This window comes from Neolamprologus brichardi, chromosome 10, assembly GCF_056152115.1.
Source record: "Neolamprologus brichardi isolate AB-2024 chromosome 10, ASM5615211v1, whole genome shotgun sequence".
Classification (NCBI taxonomy): Eukaryota; Metazoa; Chordata; class Actinopteri; order Cichliformes; family Cichlidae; genus Neolamprologus; species Neolamprologus brichardi.
In genome coordinates this window covers 31,812,846-31,837,286 of record NC_142113.1, presented here as the reverse complement: position 1 = coordinate 31,837,286, position 24,441 = coordinate 31,812,846, and the positions used below count along the sequence as shown (strand labels likewise).

Sequence of the window (24,441 nt, the reverse complement as noted above, 5' to 3'; positions counted from 1 at the left end):
CCTGTCTTCCTTCGCTCACCCCAACCAATCACAGCAGATGGCCCCGCCCCTCCCTGAGCCTGGTTCTGCTGGAGGTTTCTTCCTGTTAAAAGGGAGTTTTTCCTTCCCACTGTCGCCAAAGTGCTGCTCATAGGGGGTCATATGATTGTTGGGTTTTTCTCTGTATCTATGAAGCGCCTTGAGGCGACTTTTGTTGTGATTTGGCGCTATATAAATAAAATTGAATTGAATTGAATTGAATTGAAATTGAATTGAATTGAACTTAAGTCAAAATTTATTTTGATTTACTGGAAAATGCACAAGAGTGACTCTCTGCTACATTAGTTATTTAATGTTTGAGGGTTTAAAGAGTTAATGATGGATTTTTACACCTCAGTATGTATCTATAAAAACTTGATGCCCACTAGAAAAGATTCTGGTTTTTCCAGGATAGAGGGTGGTGTCTGTCTCTCGCTAACCTCTGATATCATTTGGCTCTACAAATATGGCTGAAATATGACAGAAACGGCTTCATTCAGGAAAAACAAGATTACCCCGCTAACCTGAGGGTGACGAGTTAAATGCATTTTAACCTTCTAGATTAAAGTACTTGAGAATCTTTAGTGCCAACCAATTTACCGATGGTTCTAACGGCCTGACTGATGGCAGCTCTTCTGGAAGTCTCCTCTCATATTACTACCATGGCTTAGCTAACATGTCAGCCCCGAAGCAGCTAACGATGGTTAGATTAAAAGTTTTGTACAATTAGTTGCCAGAAGAAGTTTGCTGCACTTGACGCCCCTGATTTGAATAAAATAGCTTGAACTTGAACTCTATGCAAATGCGGAGCAGCCGACTTGTTTCCCTTCACTTTAAACACAACAAAGAAGACACCGAGGACCTGCTGACAGAGACACGTCTAACAGCAGCTTTCTGTCACCCTTTGATAACAACTGTAACTTCACTTAGACAAGCGAAGCATAAAAGGAAGCAGGAAGAGGAGCGCTGGGAAATACAGAGCGTTGTTGGTTGTTGTTTACCCTGGCCGACTGTACTGGTCTTTTCCCATCGCCTCCTCCTGGTTATCATTATTCCTCTCATATCCTTTGCTCAGTTTCCAGTCATCCATCCCTCTCTCTGTCTCCTTAAGCTCTGCTGTTTTGTATTACGTCCCGTCTTTTACTTGCCACTTGCCCTTTCACTTTCTGTTCTCAGTCTGCTTTTACGTTCATCCCTCTTCACGGTACAAGAGCAGAAGACACGATCCGCACTTTCAGCGCTGGTCTGGTATTCATATTTTATGAGCTGCTTTGCTAGTTATCGGCCATCTATCCTGATATGCGAGTTCAAACTTTGGCTTTCACCTAACGAACATATGGGAATGCAGAGCCCAATTTATGCTCTGGGGATTTGTTATCCCCTGTTCCTGCTTCTTGGACACGTAGTGAAACCCTTTTATTATGAATATTTCACAGTGCTACGATACTGCATTGCAAACACGCCGTGTTTGTTTGAGTTGGTGTTGAACTTGGCCGTCTCCTGCACGCCGCCTGTCAAAGCAAGCTTGCTGGTGTTCTGATTCAGCCCTCCTCCATCTGTCTCGCCGTTTCTGTCTCTATTACTGCTGCTCCTTCTTCCTCATCTCCATCTCCGTTGTTGATATGCTCTCCTCCGCTCTCTGACGCGCTCCTGTATCCCCTCTGCATTATCGGACCATCTGTCCACTACCTGCACACAGCAATGATTGCTCCCAGAGTAGAAAAGACAAAGGGAGAGAGACCCTATCACTTTATTGTGCCCATCGCTCCCATTTCTCTGACATCTTCTAGGCCTGGATGCTCGTGTAGTTGCTGTTTGGACACCAGGAAGCACCCCAGAATGTTAATTTGTAAAGCCAGCATAACAGGGGACCTCAGCCAGACAGCATTTCGATTGGTAAACACCAAAAATCCTACTGCAGGAACACTGAAACTGTAGCTGAGTGCAGAACGCGGGGAGAAAACGTGTTGATAATACTGACGTGTTTGCTGCTCCTGTTTGTTTCCTCAGCAAGTCGGAAACATTTGCACTAGTGCAGCCACAGCGTGCTCACCGTGATCAGGCAGCAACCTCCCCGAGGCTGCAAATGAAGCCAAAAACTGCATTTCCTCTAATGGCCAGTTCAATCCTCATACACCTCTATGTTAAAAGGCCCAGCTCCTCCAGCCGTGAAAAAAAACAAGTTTGCAGCCTGCCACTAAAAATTATTTTATCCTTTCCTGTATCATAGCAACTGCACGGGGAGGGTGATGCCTTTTTTAATATACCTCACCCCGTTGGATTTTGTTAAGGTTTAAAGTCTTGGGTGACTTCACCGCGGCCAAATGTGATGCAGTATGGAAAAAAATGGCCAAACAACACAACCAAGCAGTGACGGCCTTTACAACACTTCAAGTGTTTCTCATCTTCATGTTGCTGTTTGCAAATATCTCCCAAAATTATGTCTGAAAAGTGGAAATGAACACTGGAACGTTTTGCTTCCAAACCTCTGAGCTTGTAGCAATATTGGTAAATAAAAGGGTCCTTTTACCCCTTCTTCTCTCTGGCTGATTTAAATGGACGATACGTTGTAGTAACCGGATCTATTTTTAATATTAATGTTAAATTAGCAAATATATATATGCCCCAAACTGTGATGACCCCAATTTTTTTCACGCGTCCTCGGCCTCCTGCCTTGTTTGAATACCCATTTACTTATTATGGGTGGGGACTTTGTGCTTGGACCCTGATGGATAGTCTGTAAGAACGGGATAGTCAGCTTCTTATTTACAGTCCTTTTTTTCAACCTACGGCATCTCGGACATTTAGCGTTTTTTTACACCCACAAGACAGACGGTATTCCTTTTTTTCCAAATGCTCATCAAACCTACAGTAGAATTGACTATTTTTTTACTGATAACAAACTAACCTCTCTTGTTAAGTCATGTGATTATCAGCCTATTGTAATATCTGACCATGCGCCCTTAATATTGACACTGCATATACCCGGTATGGAGTCTCCTAAACGGATGTGGAGATTTAACTCTCTTTTGTTAAGTGATGAAAACTTTTTATTTCGGATCAAATTACCTACTTTTTGCAATTTAACTTAACTCCAGATATTTCCATCTCATCGGTCTGGGAGGCTCTTAAGGCTTATCTTTGCAGCCAGGTTATATCGTTTACAGCTAATAAGAAACACACTTCTACTTCTAAACTAAAGGAATTGGAAAAGCAAATAGCAGACTTGGATAATAGGAATTCTCCGGACCCCTCACCAAATTTATATAAAGAACGTTTGAAACTGGGTGCAGAATATGATGTATAGAATATTTATTGTTAAAGAACCGCAGTGATACACCTACGAGCACGGAGATGAGGCGGGAGAGATTCTAGCAAGCAAGAGCCAGGCAAACTATTAATGGGGTTGCAACCCGAGATGGTGGAACTGTTACAGATCAACAGGGGATAAATGATGCTTTTCAGCATTATTATTATAAGTTGTATAGCTCCGATAATAACAATGATTCTAACCTCCTCTCTGATTTTTTTAGAGACCTAAAGAGGATGCACCTCTGCAGCAGCAAGAGATCATAACGGCAGTAAAATCGTTACAGTCTCGCTGATCACCAGGCCCTGATGGCTTACCGAACGAGTTTTATGCCGCCTTTGCTGGAAAACTAGCCCCTGTTTTAGCTACGTTATATACTGACTCTCTTGCCAAAGGTGTTTTGCCTGATAGCCTGAATCAAGCTTGTATAACATTACTTCCCAAAAAAGATAAGAACCCTTTGGAATGTGGATCCTACAGACCGATTTCACTCCTCAATTCAGACGATAAAATACTAGCGAAGGTTTCGGCCAACCGATTGGAAAAAGTTTTACCCAACATAATCTCTTCAGACCAGACTGGTTTTATTAAAAACAGGCACTCCTTTTTTAGTATTCGTCGACGTACACCCCCAGCCACACTGCTTCCGAATGCCTTCTCTCCATGGATGCGGAGGCTTTCGATAGAGTAGAATGGGAATATCTATTTTAGGCCTTGCAAAGATTTGGGTTTGGAAGTTCATTTTTATCCTGGGTGAAATTACTCTATGCCTGTCCTTCAGCTATGGTACTCGCTAATAACCATTATTCTAAACCGTTCCGCTTACATCGTGGACCCCGTCAGGGCGCCACCCTCAGCCCCCTCCTTTTCGTATTAGCTATTGAGCTGTTGGCAATAGCTATAAGAAGTAATCGTGCCCTTCAAGGCATTTCGCGATATGGAACTGAGCATAAATTATCTCTCTATGCTGATGATCTCCTGCTGTTTGTATCCGAGGCTGAGGTAACAATTCCTCCATTCTTGAACTTTTTGATACATTTGGGCTCGTGTCAGGCTATAAATTGAATCTACACAAGAGTGAATTACTGCCTCTAAATATGCCTCTTTCCACATTAGCAAACATTACTGTTCCCTTCAAGATTGCAATGCACAGTTTTGTCTATAAAGGCATAACTGTGACGAAAAACTTCAGTGATCTCTTTAAAGAAAATTTTACTAAGTTACACCTCAGTATGCAACAAGACTTGTAAAAATGGTCGCTGCTTCCTCTCTCGTTAGTTGGGAGAGTGAATGTAGTTAAAATGTCTGTATTACCCAAATATCTTTATCTGTTTCAAAGCCTCCCTGTATACATTCTGAATGCTTATTTTAAGAAATTGGACTTTGGAAGAAATTTGGAACAATAAAAAACCACGTTTGCGTAAAACACATCTGCAAAAGTCAAAGCAAGACGTAGGCCTGGCTCTACCGAATTTCCGTTATTATTACTGAGCCTCCAGTTTACGCTGTCTGACCTACTGGCTGCACTATCAGCACGACTGCAGCGTATGGGTAGAAATGGAGAAGCTCTCTTCTGGTTCTTTCTTGCTATCGTCTGTCGTAGGTGCATCTATCCCGTTACCCAAAAGCCTGACAATTGAGAATCCTGTAGTTAATAATATTATCCAGATTTGCTTTCAGTTTAGAAAACATTTTGATCTTCTGAAGATCTGCTTAGGCAGCCCAGTAGCTTCCAACTATGTTTTTTCCCCTTCAATGTCTGATGCCACATTTCAGGGCTGGCAGAGGCGAGGGCTGAGATCTTTAAAAGATCGTTTGCCTCATTTGAACAGCTGACTAATAAATACAACGTACCCCCCTCTCATTTTTTTTAGGTATCTACAAATACGACACTTTCTTTCAGGCTCTATCCCAGGGTTCCCGAATAAACCCCCTAATGATGTAATGGATGACATTATGTGTTTTAACCCGGCTAAGAAAAAGGCCATATCATCAATACTTGTTCTGATTTTGCGCCTGGGTTCTTCTTCTATGTCTGCAATTAAGTAATCCTGGGAAGAGGATCTTAAAATCTGTATTACTGAAGCAGACTGGGGCAATGTTTTCAGTAATATTCACTCGTCATCCATGTGTGCAAGACATTGCCTTCTGCAGTTTAAAACAGTGCACAGGGTTCATCTCAGCAAATCGAAATTGGCAAAGATGTTTCCCCAGATTGACCCAACGTGCGAAAGATTTAAATATTCAGAGGCGACCTTGAGCCATATGTTTTGGTCTTGTCCCAAAATACGAAAGTTCTGGACGGATGTCTGTGAGGCTTCGTCATGCATATTTGGAATGAGAGTGTCACTCTCAGACTTATTGCCTTCTCTACACTATTGGCAAGACGTCTAACACTTTTGAAGTGGAAGGACGCAGCCCCGCCCACGGTTTCGCATTGGGTTAAGGATGTTTTATTTCATCTTAAATTAGAGAAAATTAGGTTCGTTTTTTGAGGCTCTGTAAATAAATTTAATAAACTCTGGAAACTCTTTTTGATATTTTTTTAACCAACCATCTACACAAGTTCAGGGATGACCTTTATTTATTTATTTATTTTTAATTATATTTGTTTGCTTATTTTTTCTTCCTTCTTATTCTTTATACCTTGGCTGGTGTTATTTTGCACCAATTGAAAGTTTTTCCTTTTAAACTTTTGATTACTTGACAGCGAACAGTGATGTTGTTTGTTAGGGTGGGTTTTTATTTTAAATTTTCTCGCCTCTTCTACTTTTATTTGATGCTTTGTATTTTTGTATTTCATTGTGGAAAATAATAAATATATTAAACACCAAACCTCTGAGCTACGAAGCCACCCCAACGTGTGTGTGTGGTGACGTGCTACAAGTAAGTATTTATCTATCTGCACCACTATTAATTAAGTTATCGAATTCAACGAGCATGAAGGGGATGAGTTTAAGTTAAGAATGTATGGCATGTATGTATTGCATTCTGTGTGAAGTTTGGACTGTGGGTGGAAGCCAGAGGAGCCACTGAGCACGTGCAAAGACATACATTTTAGTTTAACTGGTGATTCCAAATTGGCCACATGTGAGCTTGAATGGTTTTCTGTCTCCCTTGAAACCTGGGATAGGCACCAACTGTCTGATGACCCTGAATTGGATTAGCAGAAGAAAATGGATGAATGGAAAAAAAACTGGATCCTATTGTTGCTGAAGCCCTCTGAACATTCATCCTAATTTAATATTGTTTTATTTTACAATATAACACGATTTAACAAGATGACAGCTTGATTTTTTTTGTTTGTTATAACACATGTGGTTCAGTTTTATTGTTAGAAAAAAGAATCTGTGAGAATTAAAATCCCAGCAGCACACAACATGAGTTGATGGTAACCTGGCCTGATCCTAACTTAGAGGCACACAGACTTTGTCTTGTGTTATTACTAAACAAGATTTCCCTTATATATGTTATAAACTAGTAAATTGCTAATATCCATAAAATAAATTTATATTAGTATGATATTCGTTACCTGGGGCCTCAAATATGGCCCCAACAGTGAGACACAGACTTAGGCATTAGAGAGAAGGTCAAACCACGAGCTCTGTTCATTAAGCTCAAAGGAATTCTCTTCATGTCGAGGTTTTGGACACGTCAGACTGAGAGGATATGCAGTGGCTGACAGCCATATCTTATGGGACTCGAGGATGCTTCAGGATTCCAGAGGAGGCGTGAATGAGAATAGTAGATTTACTGAGCTTTAGCCTGCTGGCATTATAACCTGACCCAAATACATGTGGAAGGAAGAAGAAGTCAGATCCTCAGTTACTCTTCTGAGAACACGCGCCTGCTTCAACATAACCTGTTTTAACATAGTTTTGGATTTCTTTTTAGGTTTAGACATTTGCTGAAATCAGCTTGTCTGAGCTGATAGCACTCGGAGTCCCAACTGGATTGTCTCGCATGCTTAATTCTCACCGTATGAAGCTCAAATTCCCACTACCACACCTACAATCATTAGACACTTCACACCTTCTCAATCTCACCTCATTTCGAGTATTATCACTCAACAAGTGTTTCACAGCGCACTAAAAAGTATGAGACAAACTGTTTTTTTGCTAGAAGGTAATTTGCAAAGCAGTTATTAGTTCATGTGATGAGTGATAAAAAAAGACTAAGTGCTAATGTATCGATGAGCTGCTGCTGCTGCTGATTTTAAAGTATTTCAAATGGTGATTTAACCACATTTCACACATTGCTGTGGGATACGCTGACTCCCTGTGTTACGGGAATTTGTAGGGGCAGGTTTGACTGTTTTGGATGGTTTGGATAATAAAATGAGCCAAAGTCACACTGAAGGTGATATCACAAGACCTAAATACAGTAACTCACAGTATTTTATCATAATGGAAGAATGTAAAGCAATGGCGCTCTAACAGGACAAGCAAGGCAAACTGTTCTTGCTTGTCAAATCTAAAAATAGACACAAAGTAATAGTTGTCAAAGTAAAACAATCTCCTTCCATCTTAGACAGTAACGCCATAAATGTCCTCACCAGTTTGCGTCCATCCTTTACTGGCTGCAGTCGGCTACTGTAGCTAAAAGCATCACTTGTTTTGTACTTATAGGAAACTGTAGCTGTCTCCGTTTTACGAGTGGTGGTTTGTGCATGTGCACTGTGGACAAACCTCTATGGTAAACTGATGGGAAGCCAGCTGCTGCTGGCTGAGCTTTCACTACTCTGAGATCTGCCGTGCTTTGTGTCGAAACAGCTAGCATGATTAGCTAAACAAGCTTCAGTGATTTAGCATCATAACAGATGGGTTTAGTTTTGCTAACCGCCTTTTTAAAAGTGTGATGTAGAGAAGGTAGAGGAGGATTTACAGATTATTAAACAGAATTAAGTATATAAAATGAGCTCAACCTTAAACATATGCAACAGTAATATTAATGCATTTAACGCTGGTGGGGAACATTTTTTGCTAACACTTCATGCACAACTTTCCATGTTACAGTTCTAGGTGTACAGCAGTGTTTTCATCATTATTTCTTCTTGTCCTAAAGGAATGGTTTGGAAAATTCCTGCACCACTTGTCATCGTCAGTCACAGCAAGGATGTACTCACTTTACTGTGTAGACTCCCATGTTAGAAGATAAATATTGTGCTCATACGACTGCTTTTTTCATGGCTCTTTCTTAAACGGTGTGCATGAATGTAGCCGTAAGGACCATTAATAGCAAAGTCACCCATGTCTGAATGACAAAGCGTCCATTTTAACAGCTTACTAAAGACACAAATGTTCCGTAGCCTAATCCATGTTTAAAAAAGGGTCAAATTGCCGGATGGATGTGTGTAGTACCGTATGTACCATGTAAGGTGTGCATTCATGCGAGTCACTTACTGGTTTGGACTGGATTTCTTTGGCATAGAGGGGTTGGAGGAACTCAGAGTCCCCCTCCAGTTTCAGGCCCTTCTCTGTTATTCTGAGGTTTCCCATCCCATCCTGTGCAGGAGACAGACACACTCTCAATTAGGACATTATCTTCACATACATATGTTATTTTTATTTCTACATCCATCCAAATTGCATTACAGCAAATACAGCAAATAGGTGTTGATGCTGCTGGAGCACAATCACTGCAACAATTACTGCTTGACAGTCTGGTATCAACAAACAGCACTTTGCACTCATTTAACATGAAAGTGTAATAGTTGTGATTAAATATGCAAAGCCCAGGGTTCACTTTGCAGATCTGCATTTATTAAAATAACCCCAAATGATGGGAAAACACCGATCTGTGCGAGCTAAGGTGAAACACTCATTTTCCCAGAATCATCTGAGTCTGCATGCAGTTACATAAAAACAGCTTCACAGGATTCAAGGAGGACATACAGACGATACGGTAACACGATGAATTCAACCTTTATGTATATTTTCTTCTTGTTCCAAACATCGAGTCTGAGCGTTTACAGGCGCTAACCCTCTGCAGGCTGCTGTCTCCGTGCATTCTGTGCCAATATGGGGCTCAACCTTGAACAGGACTTGCTGTGTGTGTCCAACACCTGCCACTTTATTTCTGACACCTGCAGCTTGATAACAAGCACCTGGTATTTATCTATATGGCAAGATGGCTGCGTGCGGGGGGAAAAATTAAACATCACACGCACACCTGATGGTGTGAGGAAAGATGTTATTTTGTTTCACACTCACAGAGATACAAACTAAATACTGTACACAGAGCATATTAGACAAATTAAACTGTATCTCTGGGTGAGCAGCTCCTCTAATCTCTTCTAATCTTTATTTAATGCAGTGATATTGGTTGAGACTTGACTTCAGCATTAGTAATACAAACTAAGCCATAGGCTAACACGATGTGCAGAATTCATACATACAATTGAGCAGTTTGTTTAGATATTTACAGCAAAAGGGTGTTCAGTATGTAACTGCAGCCAATGCAAACTGACCAGAATGCCTCGAAGAACTGAATATGCAAATGACATGAGGGATATTTCCATTTCAAAGCAGGATTCTGTGATTTGCATTCAATATTGTGCCAGAAATGTTAAGTTTATGCCAGGAAATAGCAGAGACAAACACTTTAACAATTCAGATGGTCAGAAAACACATTAACCTATCGGTTTTATCGGAGACTGGTGTGTGATCTGGTTCTTCAGTGCAGGAAAGACAGTCACAAATCGCCCAAAATACAGCTGCACACTGTGCACCGCAGTGCTCCTGCAGAACTTATATTTAAAACACAAGTTTAAAAAATTGAATGTGAATAGAGTCAAATTTGATTCGCGAGTTGGCAAGACAACTTTGACCACATTACAAGCAATGCACAGACTCTATAAGCAGGCTTTGAAAACAGGAGATAAACATTCATGTTGTAAAATGTCATCTTAATGTGGTCGGTTAAATGGTACGCATCAGTCCCACAGGTCTACAGAGCAGCCGGTGAACACCTGGCAACCCCCGGTCATCCGGTTGGCGAGTGCTGGAGGTTGTTGCTAAGCACAATGTAAGAAAGTGCTGCACCAAAACCTCAAACTTTTTGCATGTAAAGTTGCTCTAGTAGAGTCAGGGAACAGTGAAAGCCAAATGAGTCTAGTTTATGTGCATTTAAAATATGACTTTGTTAAAATAGATTGTTTGTGTATGTGTGAATGTCTTAAATAATCAGGCCCCATCTTATCTTAATGATCTTGTAGTACCACATCACCCTATTAGAGCACTTTGCTCTCGCTCTGCAGGCCTACTTGTTGTTCCTAGAGTATTTAAAAGTAGAATGGGAGGCAGAGCCTTCAGTTTTCAGGCCCCTCTTCTGTGGAACCAGCTTCCAGTTTGGATTCAGGAGACAGACACTATCTCTACTTTTAAGATTAGGCTTAAAACCTTCCTAAACAAAGACCCACAGTTGAAGCTGCATTTTGTTTTCTTATATTAAGATATTGCAGAGATACTAAATGTGTAGTTAAAGACAGACAGAAGACAGAGAGGGGAGTTTCACTTGTCCCGTCCACTTAAAGTGGATCAAAGCGAGCTGCACGTGTCTCACCACTTAAATGAGTTTGACATCGCTGTGATAGTTTGAATGTAGCGTTACGCAGTGATGCTGTAGGACTACATGTGCTCATGCAAAATCTTTCTGGAAGCCACAAACATAAACTCATTAACAGTTGTGCAATTACTGCAAAGCTCCTTCCTAAACCAGTGGTGAGAGATTCCTAACTTAATGACAGCACGACTCCACACCTGCTGCTTCTGTCACCCCAACCGATTGCAGCAGATGGCCCCGCCCCTTCCTCAGCCTGGTTCTGCTGGAGGTTTCTTCCTGTTAAAAGGGAGTTTTTCTTTCCCACTGTCGCCAAAGTGCTTGCTCATAGGGGGTCATTTGATTGTTGGGTTTTTCTCTGTATGTATTATTCTAGGGTCTACCTTACAATATAAAACACCTTGAGGCGACTGTTGTTGTGATTTGATGCTATATAAATAAAATGGAATTGAATGTGTGGAGAACACAAGAAAGAAAGTTCAATACCAAAGTATTATGGAGGGAAGTCTGACTTCTTTAAATAACAAGCTAACGGAAAGTAAAACTCGCCAATCCAGAGTAAAAATTCGTTTTAGTGTCGACTCTTTCAGGATCCAAGAAACAAGTTCAGACTCTCGAAGTCCATTTACAAAACCTGAACCCACAAATGCTCATGGATACGAAACACCTGATTGGTAAATTAAGCAAGTTAAGGTGGCACAGGGCAAATACTTTACATTCTCAACAGAATCTGTGCAAACATATCTGCAAAAGTGAAATTACAAGAAATTAGTCACAAAGCAAATTCTCAAGTGCTTCGAAGGAGCACAAAATCCTGCCAAGGTATCTGAAACTAAACCACATCTGTTACACTGTCAGATTGTTATAAATACAACAGAAGTTGCCAGTCATTCGAAGGTATTGCAGCCGGGTTACAGAGGCTTCTGTTGCCTCCGCCTGTCTACAAAGCAGAGACCAAAGGATATTAACCATTGAAGATAAGAGGAGATTTGGTAAGAGATCTGCTATTGAGCTGCTTTGATTCAAACACAACGGGCTCAGCTGACCCTTCACTTTCCATCCAGTCATTATATATATTATATGAGATTACTCACTGGATTGTCTCCAGATAACAGAGTGTGATAGTGAAATAAAGAAAAGAGAGAAAAAAGCCAGCTATCTGCTCATGTGATCTCCTCCTGCAAAGACTCTTCTTTTTGTTTTCCCTCCGTCTTTTGATCCCCGGTTCCAACGAGCAAATGGAGATCAGGACCCTTGAAATCCCAAAGTAACTGAGGATGGTTTGCAAGCCTCCTCCATGTAATCCGTCCCCCCGCTGTGCAAAACGTATTAAAATTCTGGCACCGCTGCAGAAACGAAGAGGTGAGTCCTGGACGTGTCACGACTGCGAATTATCCCCTGGTGGAAATCAGCGGGGCCGTTAGCGAAGGCCCACAGATGTCATTTAAACTCAATCCCTGAAACTTTGATGACGAAAGCCAACGGTAAGAAATAAGATGTGTTTATTTTCCGTCTTCTACATTTTTCAGGAGCACAGGTACTCTAAGGGGTAACCAGAGATTCATGCGATGCATGTTTACTGAAATGTCCAGCAGGGGTTCGGCCCAGCGGAAGGTTTAAAATCCCTGAAGATGCATAAAGCTTAAAAATGTTGTGCTTCAGACAGTTCAGAATCTCTATTTCTACATTTCATACATTTTCTCCTCTGCTGAGATATCAGAATACACTCTTTCTCAGTAGGCCGACATTTAGATAAACAACTTACATGGATTTGCTTCTTTAAAACACAATGGTTGAATGTTGAGGTTCAGAAAAATCCAAACTTAATTATGGGATAAAATAATCAAATAAACTGACTCTGATGGACTTTTCGGCTTCATCAGAAATTAATGTAAAGTCCATTCAAGAGCCAGTAATCATACTGATGGCCAGTATTGGGGAGTAACGGAATACATGTACCGCCGTTACGTATTTAAAATACAAAATATGAGTAACTGTATTCCGTTACAGTTACCGTTTAAAAAGGTGGTATTTAGAATACAGTTACTTTGTTGAAATAAATGGATTACACGGCGGTACTTCCCTGTTTCATATTGTGGCGGGTCAGGACTGTTTGGGTTTTGTTTGACAGCTACGTTCTGTTGTTCCAGGCGGCAGCGTTACGGTTGCCATGGTTACAGGGTGACGCTCTCTCTCTGCGTGTTTCCTGGGTGAGAGAGCGCCTGTTGTTGTTGTGCTAAGCTAACAGGCAGAATGCTACAGGTATAGCTTTAAAGAATGTAGCATCATGGGCAGTGTAGTCCGTGCTGCAGGGAGAATGGACTGCCATACCCGTTATGTGTCTGTGAGCGAGGGAGGGAGAAAAAGGAAAAGTACGAGCTGTCATCGAGCAGAAACGGGAGCTGGAAGCATGTAAATATAATAATAACCACTGCAGCCAAGAAGAGAGCCTGACGAGCCCAGTTGTAAGTAAGCTATTAAGACTCGATTGTGTTCGTGTTTTCCTCCAAAAACAATAAGTTCTGTTGGAGCAGCCTTTCAACGCCTCTCTCTGTCTCTGCTAGCAAAGTTGACCCAGACAACAAAGTAAAGCTAGTTTTCGGCTACGAGCCGACACAGAACCCACCGTATTAGCCAGAGGTCCCTTTACTACGGTTCGGAGCCGCGGACCTTCAGTAACAGTAATAAATCACAGCAATAGTACATTCATGTAGTTGTAAACAGCATGATAATATATTAAGTAATCCAAAGTATTCAGAATACGTTACTCTCATTGAGTAACGTAACGGAATACGTTACAGAATACATTTTGGGGCATGTATTCTGTAATCTGTAATGAAATACATTTTAAAAGTAACCTTCCCAACACTGCTGATGGCAGTGTTACTCACCACCAGGGGTGTAATGATTAAGGTTATACCTGAGTTTTGTGCATTTCTGTAACTTTATTTTTTGGTTATGATCCAGTCTCATTCAAGTGGCCGAGCCTGAGGAAAAATTATTTTATGAACTCTATTATTCTGATATATTTCCGGTTTACCATCAAAGCCCCCCCACGCCTAACTATTAATTAAAAAGCATGAGGTCATAGTTTATTAGACTATACCTGCAATCAGACTTTATGGAATTTCTGTAGCTTCAGGGTCTGATAAGTACGGAGCCTCTCTGATGACATGGTCCAAAAAATAAATAAATTGTGGCCACAAAATACTACTTCGTGCCCTCGAAATACTTATTTGTGGCCACGCAATACTATTTCGAGGGCACAAAATAGGTATAATGTGCGCACAAAATGCTAATTTGTGGGCACGAATTGGGAATAACGTGGCAACGAAATAGATAACGTGCGCACAATCATATTGATACAATTCCTGGACAGCTGCGTAGAGACATAAGCATGAGAGTAGGCTAAACCTATACACCGTGGACAGAGACAGTCTGATTGACTTTTATTTTAGGCTGGGAATGAGCTAAAAAAAAGGAAAAAGCCTGCAATGCAAGGAACCATTATTACGGAGAGACATTTAAACAGTTGCTTTACAGACGTAAGTACGACCTGGACGCCGGGATAGATTTTATTGTGAACCAACTGCAAGGGCCTGGGAAGGATCACGGTAATCGGTCAAGTGTTTCGTGGGCACAAATAAGTATTTTGTGGCCACAATTTATTTATTTTTAGGACCATGTCATCAGAGGGGCTCCGTAGATAAGTGATGTGGATGTGCCCGAAACCTTCATTTTTCTTTTTATGTGACCACCGGGGGCAACGCCTGTGGCATTGGGGTCTATGGGAAAATGGCCGTTGCTCTTAATGCGCAGTAAACATTTTCATGACCAGTTCAATTGCTTGTTTTAAGACTTATTATATAAGTTTATTTTGTGAATTATAGTCCCTAATACAGTCAGAAAGGAAACAGTAAGTGTTTACCAAGCATACAGTGGCCCCTGATTCCACAGCCTGGTTTCAATGAGGTTCAGCAAAGCTGGAGGATTTCTAAACAGTGATTTCCTGCTTTTATATATGTTGAGAACATAAATTAATCTTGTGGGAAGATTGGATACAGTTTTGTGTAATTCAGTTTAGTTGTATTTGCATGGCGCCAAAGCAAACAACAGTTGCCACAAAGTGCTAATGTTAGCTGTTTGGCTAGTTAACAGCTACGAATCATTTGTAGACACTGAGGCTACAACTTGGTGTTGTGACATAGTTTAGCATTTATGCATATTCAATTATTGTATTAAGTAAAGAAGAATTGGACACTATGTGCAGTCTGAGGCTAAATAAGTTATAAAAGTTGATAAAATGTGGCAGCTAGTGCTGGTAAGCCCTGTTATATCATCACAGCATGGTTCTATTAAAATTCACACCCTATACAAGGAAGTATGCAGTAACATAGGGGTCGCTAAACAAACCGTTTAATACGAGTATGTTTATGTATTCGTTTGCTATCAGAGTGTCAGCACCACAGAGAGACTAAAAGCTGGGCTGAGTTTGAAAGCAGTTCCTTTTTATTCTACACTACACCAAATCGGCTGCTTCTAAATGTGAAATACATGCTTGATCCATAGCATATGCACTACCCACACTTCAGGATTTGCATCCTATAGCTGTGACTTAAACACTACACCTCTCAGTGATGCCAAATGATAATGATTAGATGTAGATAAAACTTTTATTTTGCACTAAAATTACATTAAAATCAATGAGAAAAGAAATAACTTTGAACGTAACCTCGTCTCGACTCTTTCAGGGGGAACAAGAGGCACAAAATCCTCAGTCTGTGTTCGTGACTCTGCTTTTGTTGTTTCAATTCAAGCCAAGTATTCTGCAAATGACAAAGTCTCCCTGCTGCCACTGTTTTAACCAAGCAGTTTTCACGGTTCACATTATGGATGAAAGACTCCAAGCTGTCACAGCTGTGATACAAGAACTGCAGGACAAAAGCAGCAATTTAAATTTCAGACGTATTTTTGGATACATGAAGCCGCGCTGACGAGGTGACTCGGGTGGTTATCTGTGCGGCCATGTTCGATATGACATCATTCTTTCTATAAGTTGGAAGTTGAAATCTAATTCTTCACCTTTCTGAAAAACTGCAGTTCGCCTCGCCTTTTCCTTTTTTATTCTCTGCAGTGAGCAGTGCACTGCAGCCGGCACAGCGAGCCATGAATAATTCAGGATGGCTCTGACCAGGACAGAGGCCTCTGAACAGTCAGGTGTGCCTTCTTACCTCTTCTCCCCTACCCTCTACCCTCGCCTCCCATTGTTCTCTTCTTCGTTGCGATTCGCAGTTTGACATTAATCATCTTCTTGCAATCCTGCCCCTTGCTCAGGCCCCGTGCTGATCATCCTGTTTGTCACTTTTAGATACCTCTGGCTACGTGGTTTTTCCTGGCCCTCTTTTATTTTTACCATCACTCGATATTTCTACCTGAACAGCAATAATACATTTTCTTCCATTACATCCATTCATTCTCTTCACCTCTGTCCCTCCTTGTCTGCCGCTTGAACTGAAAGCTGCTGCTACTCAGGCGGCATGAAATCTAAAGTAACCTTCTGTCAGAGCAAAACGAACAGAGCAGATTATGACACGATTCAGACGGCAGCCATTGCTTTGACAATAACGCCTAAGCTGTTCAATAGCACTGAGAATATCACTAAGAATACTCAGTATCTATAATTTTATCTCAGAGCTGCTGCTGTTGACTATTTAAATGCTATTTAATGGGCACCAACAGCCTTCACAGTACGATTCAGTGTCCAGATATTTTTACTTCCATCATCAAGTCATCACCCTGAAGCCAACCAAAATATGCTCTCCATGGTCACGGCTCTTGGTCATCAGTAGCTTTTTGGGGAATGTGCAGCAAAAACTATTTAATTAAAGCAAAACTTTAGTAAAACAATGATCGGCTCCATGTGCCAGCAACATGAAATGCATTTCTAATGCACCCAAATGGAGAGAATTCAAGATACTCAGTGGAGAGCACCAGTTTAGGAGCTTTTGACACAGTTATACGTTAATATTTTAACAGTAGGTCGGCATTTTAGAGCAATTTTATGCCCAATAAACAAGCCTGTCATCCATGGGAGGATCTGCCAGTCCTACTTTATTCTCAAAAGACCACAAGCAGGTCGACAGCAACGTTACCATCAGCTACCATTATTGCCAAATCCAAAGGAACTACACGCTGTTGGCTCGATGCATTTTGCTTCTCTGGGGTCTGAAAGCGTCCACTCGCCTGTATTTGATGCAATCTATAATCAATGGTGTACTGTAACTGTGATCAGGAGTTTCTGGAGATTTTAAAAAGGTAAATTGATTAAATGTATATATAGTAATACCATTTTAACAGTAAGATTTAATAAATATGACATTTTTATCTAACCTTTATGTAAAAACTCATTATAGTAATAATACGTTTTCTTTCTTTCTAAGTTAGATGTCAAAACTCATATTTCAGCTCTGATCACAAATTAACAGCAGCGTGCAGTTAACAACAGTACATTTGCATTGCAGCAGTGTTTGACCACATTTATAAGTAATTTCATTGTTTTCGTGCATAAAAAAACCTTTTATTTAAAAAATAACAGACAGCTAACGTTGATTAGGGTTGTGATGTTAACGTTTTCCCTTTTACACTGCAGGTGATTGATTATTTTTGGTACTAGACAAATGAAAAATGTATCTAAAATCAGGGTTAAATTGAAAGAGTGAACGAAAATAAATTTCTTGGAGTGATAATTGATGATAAGCTGAGTTGGAAGTCTCATATAAACCATGTGAAAACAAAAATGTCAAAAACCATCGCTATTGGGGATATGGGGTAATGCATATAAAACAAACACTCTTTCTATTTTCAAGTTACAAAAAAGAGCTATAAGAATTATAAACCAATCAAACTATATAGAACCAACTAACATTCTGTTTATTAATCTGAATACCCTGAAATTTTATGATTTAGTTGAATATAAAATGGCACAGATAATGTATAAAGCACAAAATAACTTGCTTTGCCGCAGGACTCAGAAGCTGTTTAAAGTCAGAGAGAGTCAATATGGCTTAAGGGGAACAGATTTCTTTAAAAAAAACAAGTTAAGGACAAATTTAAAGCAGAGATGTGTTTCTGTTAGAGGAGTTAACCTGTGGAACAGTTATGACAGTGATTTAAAAAGGTGTGGTTCTTTTTCCTTGTTTAAAAACATGTTTAAAAACAGAGTATTAGAAAAATATATAAATCAAGAATGAAAAGAGCAAAAATAATAAAACTGAAACTCTTGACTGTTTTGCCTTGATGTAGTTACTTATCTAAGGTGGAAAGTTTTTTTGTTTGTTTGTTTTTGCTTTGTTTTATTCTTTGCTTCGAGTCCTGTGTACAGGAGCTGTATGCAAAAACATCTTTTGTTAAAAGGGTTGGCGTAATAAGCAAACGCTTCAGCCAATACCTTTTGATTAGCCTTGTCTCATGCTTTCTTGCTTTGTGGTAGATCTTTGTTCTGTATTCATTGAGATATTTGAATGCTAATCAATAAAATCAAAAATCAAAATAATCAAAAAGGTCTCTTATTGAAAAAGAGTCATTAAGAGAGAAAGCTGGGGTTGGGTTACAAAGCAGCTTGCAGAGGCAGCAGGATCCCTGAGAAGACTAAACCAACCAAACGAAATGAGAGATTTGGCAGAACTGGTGTTAAGATTAGCTGTTGAATGGGTTCAACTTCACACACGTTGTGGAGGTAATGTAATAAGGACAGGAGAGGTCTCAGTGTCTCAGTCACTCCAACTTTATTAACAGACTCTCAGAACATCACATAAAGTTAGCGCCAAAATCTCCACCCCTCACTTCCCTTCAACTTGGGTGTGAGTGGAGCCACCTGGTGGTCCGCCACACATACCCCCCCCTGAACACACAGTAAGGTCTCTATTCAGTCCAGGACCCTGGGCCTAAGCAAACGGCCCGAACGACTGAACCTGGGAGGGAGAGAACAGGCAGAGGAAGGTCCATCCTGTGAACGAGGCTGGTGAAGGCGAGCAGGAAAGGCAGAAGAAGGCTCAAACGCCGGTGGTCCGGGGGTAGTCCTGGGGGGAAAACCAGAGTCTGTCAACCCCATCGAAGGAGGGCGGCCACGGCGAGGGGCCTGGGCCGGCACTACATTACTGTCCGGAAGAACATGTGCAGGTTTAAGTCTGTCAACACACACAGTCTCCCTTCGACCCCCAAAATCCAAAACAAAATGTTTCTGGCCCGGTTCGATAACCCTGAATGGGCCGTCATACAGCGGCCGCAGCGGTGTCCTGTGGGCATCGTGCCTGACAAAAACAAACTTGGCAGTCTCTAAAGTCTTTGGAACAAAAGTGTCAGGCACGCAATGGTGCACCGGACCAGGAACCCGAAGCGAGTGCAAAAGCGGGTTGAGAGATAGCACAGAAGGATCGAAGCATGGGGGAGGGTTCTCGGGCAAGAATTCTCCAGGCACGCGGAGGGGCTGACCAAACACTAGCTCAGCTGGGGAAGCGCCGAGATCCTCCTTAACCGCAGAGCGCAGCCCAAGCAAAACCCACGGGAGGCGGTCAACCCAATTGCCATCCTTTAAGGAGGCGCGAAAAGCAGCCTTGAGCGACCGGTGGAACCGTTCACACATCCCATTAGCTTGCGGGTTGTATGCGGTTGTGCGGTGGACTTTAGCCCCCAGTCCATCAGCCATGGCCGACCAAAGCTCGGAAATGAACTGGGGGCCTCTGTCTGATGTAATGTCCGCGGGTGGGCCGAAACGCGAGACCCAGGTCGACAAAAACGCCTTGGCCACCACTGCTGCGGTAGTGGACGCCAGGGGGACGGCCTCCGGCCACCTGGTGGTACGGTCAACAACAGTCAAAAGGTGCGTAAAACCTTGTGACTGCGGCAGAGGACCAACCAGATCGACATGCACATGATCGAAACGCTTGCCGGGTATGAAGAACTGCTCCAGGGGCGCCTTGGTGTGTTTATGAACCTTCGCACGCTGGCAGGGAATGCACGCCGACGCCCATTCCCTAACAGATTTGCGAAGGCCTGGCCAAACAAATTTAGAGCTGACCAGTTTAACAGAGGCCCGGACCCCCGGATGAGAGAGAGCATGTACCGAGTCAAAAACTCGACGACGCCAGGAAACGGGAACCACTGGGCGAGGGCGGCCGGTGGAAACGTCACAGACGAGCAGGGGACCACCGTCCTGCACGGGTCTGTCCTCCAGTATGAGGCCCGTCTGGGTGGATTTAAGCGCGAGGATGTCTGGGTCACTGCTCTGATCGCCAGCCATGGCGGAGTAGTCTATGCCGAGAAAGACGGGAGAAACCAGCGCACGGGACAAACAGTCAGCCACATGATTGGATTTACCAGCCACATGCCGAATGTCCGTGGTAAACTCAGAAATCGCTGCCAACTGGCGCTGCTGGCGTGCACTCCATGGATCAGAAACCTTGGACATGGCAAACGTCAAGGGTTTGTGGTCCACGTATGCGGTAAAGTGACGACCCTCGAGAAAAAAACGGAAATGACGAGTCGCCAGGTGGAGCGCCAGCAGCTCCCTGTCAAAAACGCTGTAATTGCGTTCGCTGTCACGCAGCGTACGGCTGAAAAAGGCGAGCGGATGCCAGACACCCGAGATTCGCTGTTCCAGCACCGCACCCACCGCTATGTCTGACGCATCGGTGGTCAACGCAATCGGCGCTGAGGGGGATGGGTGGGCCAGAAGGGCAGCATTAGCTAACGCAGACTTAGCATCAGAAAACGCTTGGATGCTTTCCGGAAACCAGTCAACGGAGTCATTAGCTTTCTTACCTTTTAACGCCCCATAAAGGGGCTTCAGCAGATGTGCCGCTCTGGGGAGAAAACGGTTGTAAAAATTCACCATCCCCAAAAATTCCTGCAGTGCCTTAACATTCGTGGGACGCGGAAATTCCGAAACAGCTCGGACTTTGTCAGGCAACGGAACCGCGCCCTCGGCGGAAATGCGGTGCCCAAGGAAATCGAGAACCGGCAACCCAAACTGGCATTTAGACGGATTAATAATCAGTCCATGCTCCGCCAAACGCTGAAAAACCTCACGCAGATGGAACATGTGCTGCTCCTTCGAGCTGCTGGCCACCAGTATATCATCAAGATATACAAAAACAAAGGGCAGCCCGCGCAAGACCGAGTCCATCAACCGCTGGAAGGTTTGGGCGGCACCTTTCAGGCCAAATGGCATGCGCAGAAACTCGAAAAGGCCGAAAGGTGTAATTACGGCGGTTTTGGGGACATCCTCTGCGCGCACGGGAACTTGGTGATATCCCCGCACCAAATCGATCTTCGAAAAAACCGAGGTCCCCGCAAGATGGGCGGAAAAATCTTGGATGTGGGGAATGGGATAACGATCGTTCTCTGTGACATTATTAAGACGACGGAAATCCCCACAAGGTCGCCACCGACCATCAGATTTAGGCACCATGTGTAACGGGGAAGCCCAGGCACTATTCGAACGCTGCACGATGCCCAGACGCTCCATGGTGGCAAATTCTTCCCGAGCGACAGCCAGTTTGGCAGGGTCGAGGCGGCGCGCGCGCGCGAACACCGGGGGCCCTACTGTAGTTATGTAATGCTCCACCCCGTGCTTCGTCACCGTGCTCGAGAAAGTGGGGACAGTGAGTGAGGGAAACTCAGAAAGCAAACACTGAAAAACGTCACCCGAATCTACTGAGTTAGCATGCACCACGGGCTGAGCACCCCGAGTCAAACAGGGCAATGAGGAAAATGACACAGCATCAATTAAACGTCTGTTAGCAACATCAACCAGCAGTCCGTGGGCACAAAGAAAATCAGCGCCTATTATAGGCACAGAACTAGCAGCAACAACAAAGTTCCACTGAAAGTCACGGTCATGAAAGCAAACAGTCACCAACCTTTCACCGAAGGTTTTGATGGGAGAGCCATTAGCCGCTGTTAGCAATGGCCCGCAGCCCTCAGCTAGCCTGTCCGAGCCAGCCGGGGGAAGAAGGCTCTTCTGTGAGCCGGAGTCCACCAGGAAACGCCTCCCCGAGCGTGAGTCCTCTAAGAAAAGCAGCCTTTCCTTGTTGCCAGCGGTCGCGGCTGCTACAGAGCGCTGACATGCCCGTTTCCCTGGGTCTGGAAAGTGCAAGGCGGGAGACAGCGCCGTGCCTTCGCTCCAAAACGCTGGTGATAAAAGCAAAGCCCTTTTCCGCGGTGCCGCCGTGCAGCGATTCCGGCTACCGTGGACGAGTCGGAGGGCCCCTGGAGCATCGGTGAGGGGGCGGGGGAAAACGCTGGTGAGTCCTGAACAATCGCCTGGACGCCGAAACTCCTGGTAGCCAGGAGAATGCGATCCGCCTCTTCCGCAAGGGAGCGGTAGTCTTTCGTGGCCAATAGCGGGGAGTTGGCAAGGCCAGCGCGCACTGGAGCCGGCAGCTGTCGGAGAAAGAGGTGGGTGAAGAGAAATCCTCCGTCATCCGTGCCCAGCAAGGACAGCATGCTCTCCATGAGCTCGAGAGCGGTGCCGTCGCCCAGGCCCGCGAGGGAAAGGAGTTTCTCGGCCCGCTCAGCATCAGAGAGGGAGTAACGCCGCAGCAGCAGCGCCTTCAGGGCGGTGTACTTGCCTTGGGCTGGGGGGTCCCGGAGGAGAGTCATCACGCGGCGGGTTGACAGCGGGTCAAGTGAGGCCACCACATGGTGGTATTTAGTATCGTCGGCTGAAACTCCACGAAGAGCAAACTGAGCTTCTACATGCACGAACCATGAAGGAGGATCGTGAAGCCAAAAATCCGGCAATTTAAGCGCCACAGCAAACGCAGCCATCGGCGGAGGTGAAAGTCCAGCGGCAGCCGATGCCTCCAGGCCGGAGCTGGCTTCGTCGTCGAGCCTTAGCATGTTCGCTACAGGGGTCACCAATGTGGAGGTAATGTAATAAGGACAGGAGAGGTCTCAGTGTCTCAGTCACTCCAACTTTATTAACAGACTCTCAGAACATCACATAAAGTTAGCGCCAAAATCTCCACCCCTCACTTCCCTTCAACTTGGGTGTGAGTGGAGCCACCTGGTGGTCCGCCACAACGTCACTTTTTTTCTCTTTGTAAAACATTTGTTATTTAAAAATCATGTAAGTATAAAATGTAGGAAGAGTAAAATCGAAACTCCCAATCATAACATCGAATCAGTCATCATTTTTATAATCATTTATTCTGTAATATGTTGCATACAACATGCTTTTCATTTTAAATAAATGTTCTTAATTCCAAACTAGTCCTTTGTTTGTTTGTTTTTTGTTAAATTATAGGACTAAAGCTGTTACCTGTAAATTTAAATCATGTTTTTATTAAGTACTCGGTATCGGTATCGGCGAGTACTGAAATGCAAGTACTCGTACTCGTACTCGTTTCCAAAAAAGTGGTATCGGTGCATCCCTACTCCCAATCATAACATCGAATCAGTGTTCTCAGAAGTTAAACCAGGTGAGCTGCAGGAATATTTGCCTACATTTCAGATAAACCTGCCCGTCAATTTATGCTGTTTAAACTGTCGGTGGCAGCCTTTAGCTCTTAGCCTGTGTCTTATTTCCCTTACATTTGTGAGGCCGTGACAGATTTGTATATAACTCATCAGACATATACCGAGCTCCCCCCATGTCCAGGACTCTCTTTATCTTAATCCCTTTTTTTGCTCTTTGTTCCTTTCTCTCTCCACAGCATTTGCTGCAATAAGGACTAAACTGATCTGCACTGTCACCTCCCCATAAGCTTGATAGTTATTGAGAATATATTGTTTTCCGTGCGTGTTTACTTGTTTCATTGAGAATGTGTGCTATAGCCACGGCTTCTCTGTTTACCTGGACCTGTGTTGGTAAAGCGCAGGAAGAAATGTCTGTCTTGCAAATAACATTTGTGCCTCCACTTCCTTGTCTTATTCTCCAGATTTATTTGGCCCAGCTGTGTGCTACAGCAGAGACAGAGGGGTTGATGACAAGGAAGGGGGAGCGGAGCAGCGAGGAGCACATATAAAGACTGATGTAACACTGCATCTTCTCTCTGCTCATATCTGTCCTCTTATCTGTATCCTATCTCTCTATCCACACCATCTCTCTCTGTCTGTCGTGCTCTTGCTTCTCCTTCACCGAAGCAGATGTCTTCAAAGAGCCAGTAGTCGCTGCTGTCAATAATGTGGAGCTCTTGGCCTATTATTGAGCGTCTGCATCGATATGCATCAAGCCACCACCCGAGGCTAAAGCAAATATAGCCGTCTCCGGGGGAAATACTACAAGGAGTGAGACTTTTCGTACACCACCGAGCTAATCACACTTCTGCATGCTTAAAAGTAAAAGCTGCGTTTGAATACTCCTACACAGCACAAGTTATTCTGGGATCAAGTGCTGCACAGTTCAGTGCTACACTTGAAGAAAACTAGGCCCGTAATAAAGACGATAAGATGCCAGAGGGTACGTTAATGTAGGTGGATACTTTATTTTTCTGTTTTCAATAAACAGAAAATATAAACTCTTCTTTTATTTTCACAGAGTGTGAAGAGCA

At 43.2% G+C, this 24,441-nt stretch overlaps 1 protein-coding gene and 1 pseudogene across 2 annotated transcripts in view; both read right to left on the bottom strand.

The window, feature by feature from the left end:
• sgcd (sarcoglycan, delta (dystrophin-associated glycoprotein)) overlaps positions 1-24,441 on the bottom strand; it is a 484,520-nt gene that overhangs the window by 108,453 nt on the left and 351,626 nt on the right. For both annotated transcript variants that reach the window (XM_006785143.3, XM_006785142.3), the window contains one exon: positions 8,731-8,832. In XM_006785143.3, coding sequence (XP_006785206.1) covers positions 8,731-8,832 — 102 coding nt within the window. The remainder of the gene's footprint in view (positions 1-8,730; positions 8,833-24,441) is intronic.
• Positions 18,850-22,806, bottom strand: LOC148100991 (uncharacterized; annotated as a pseudogene).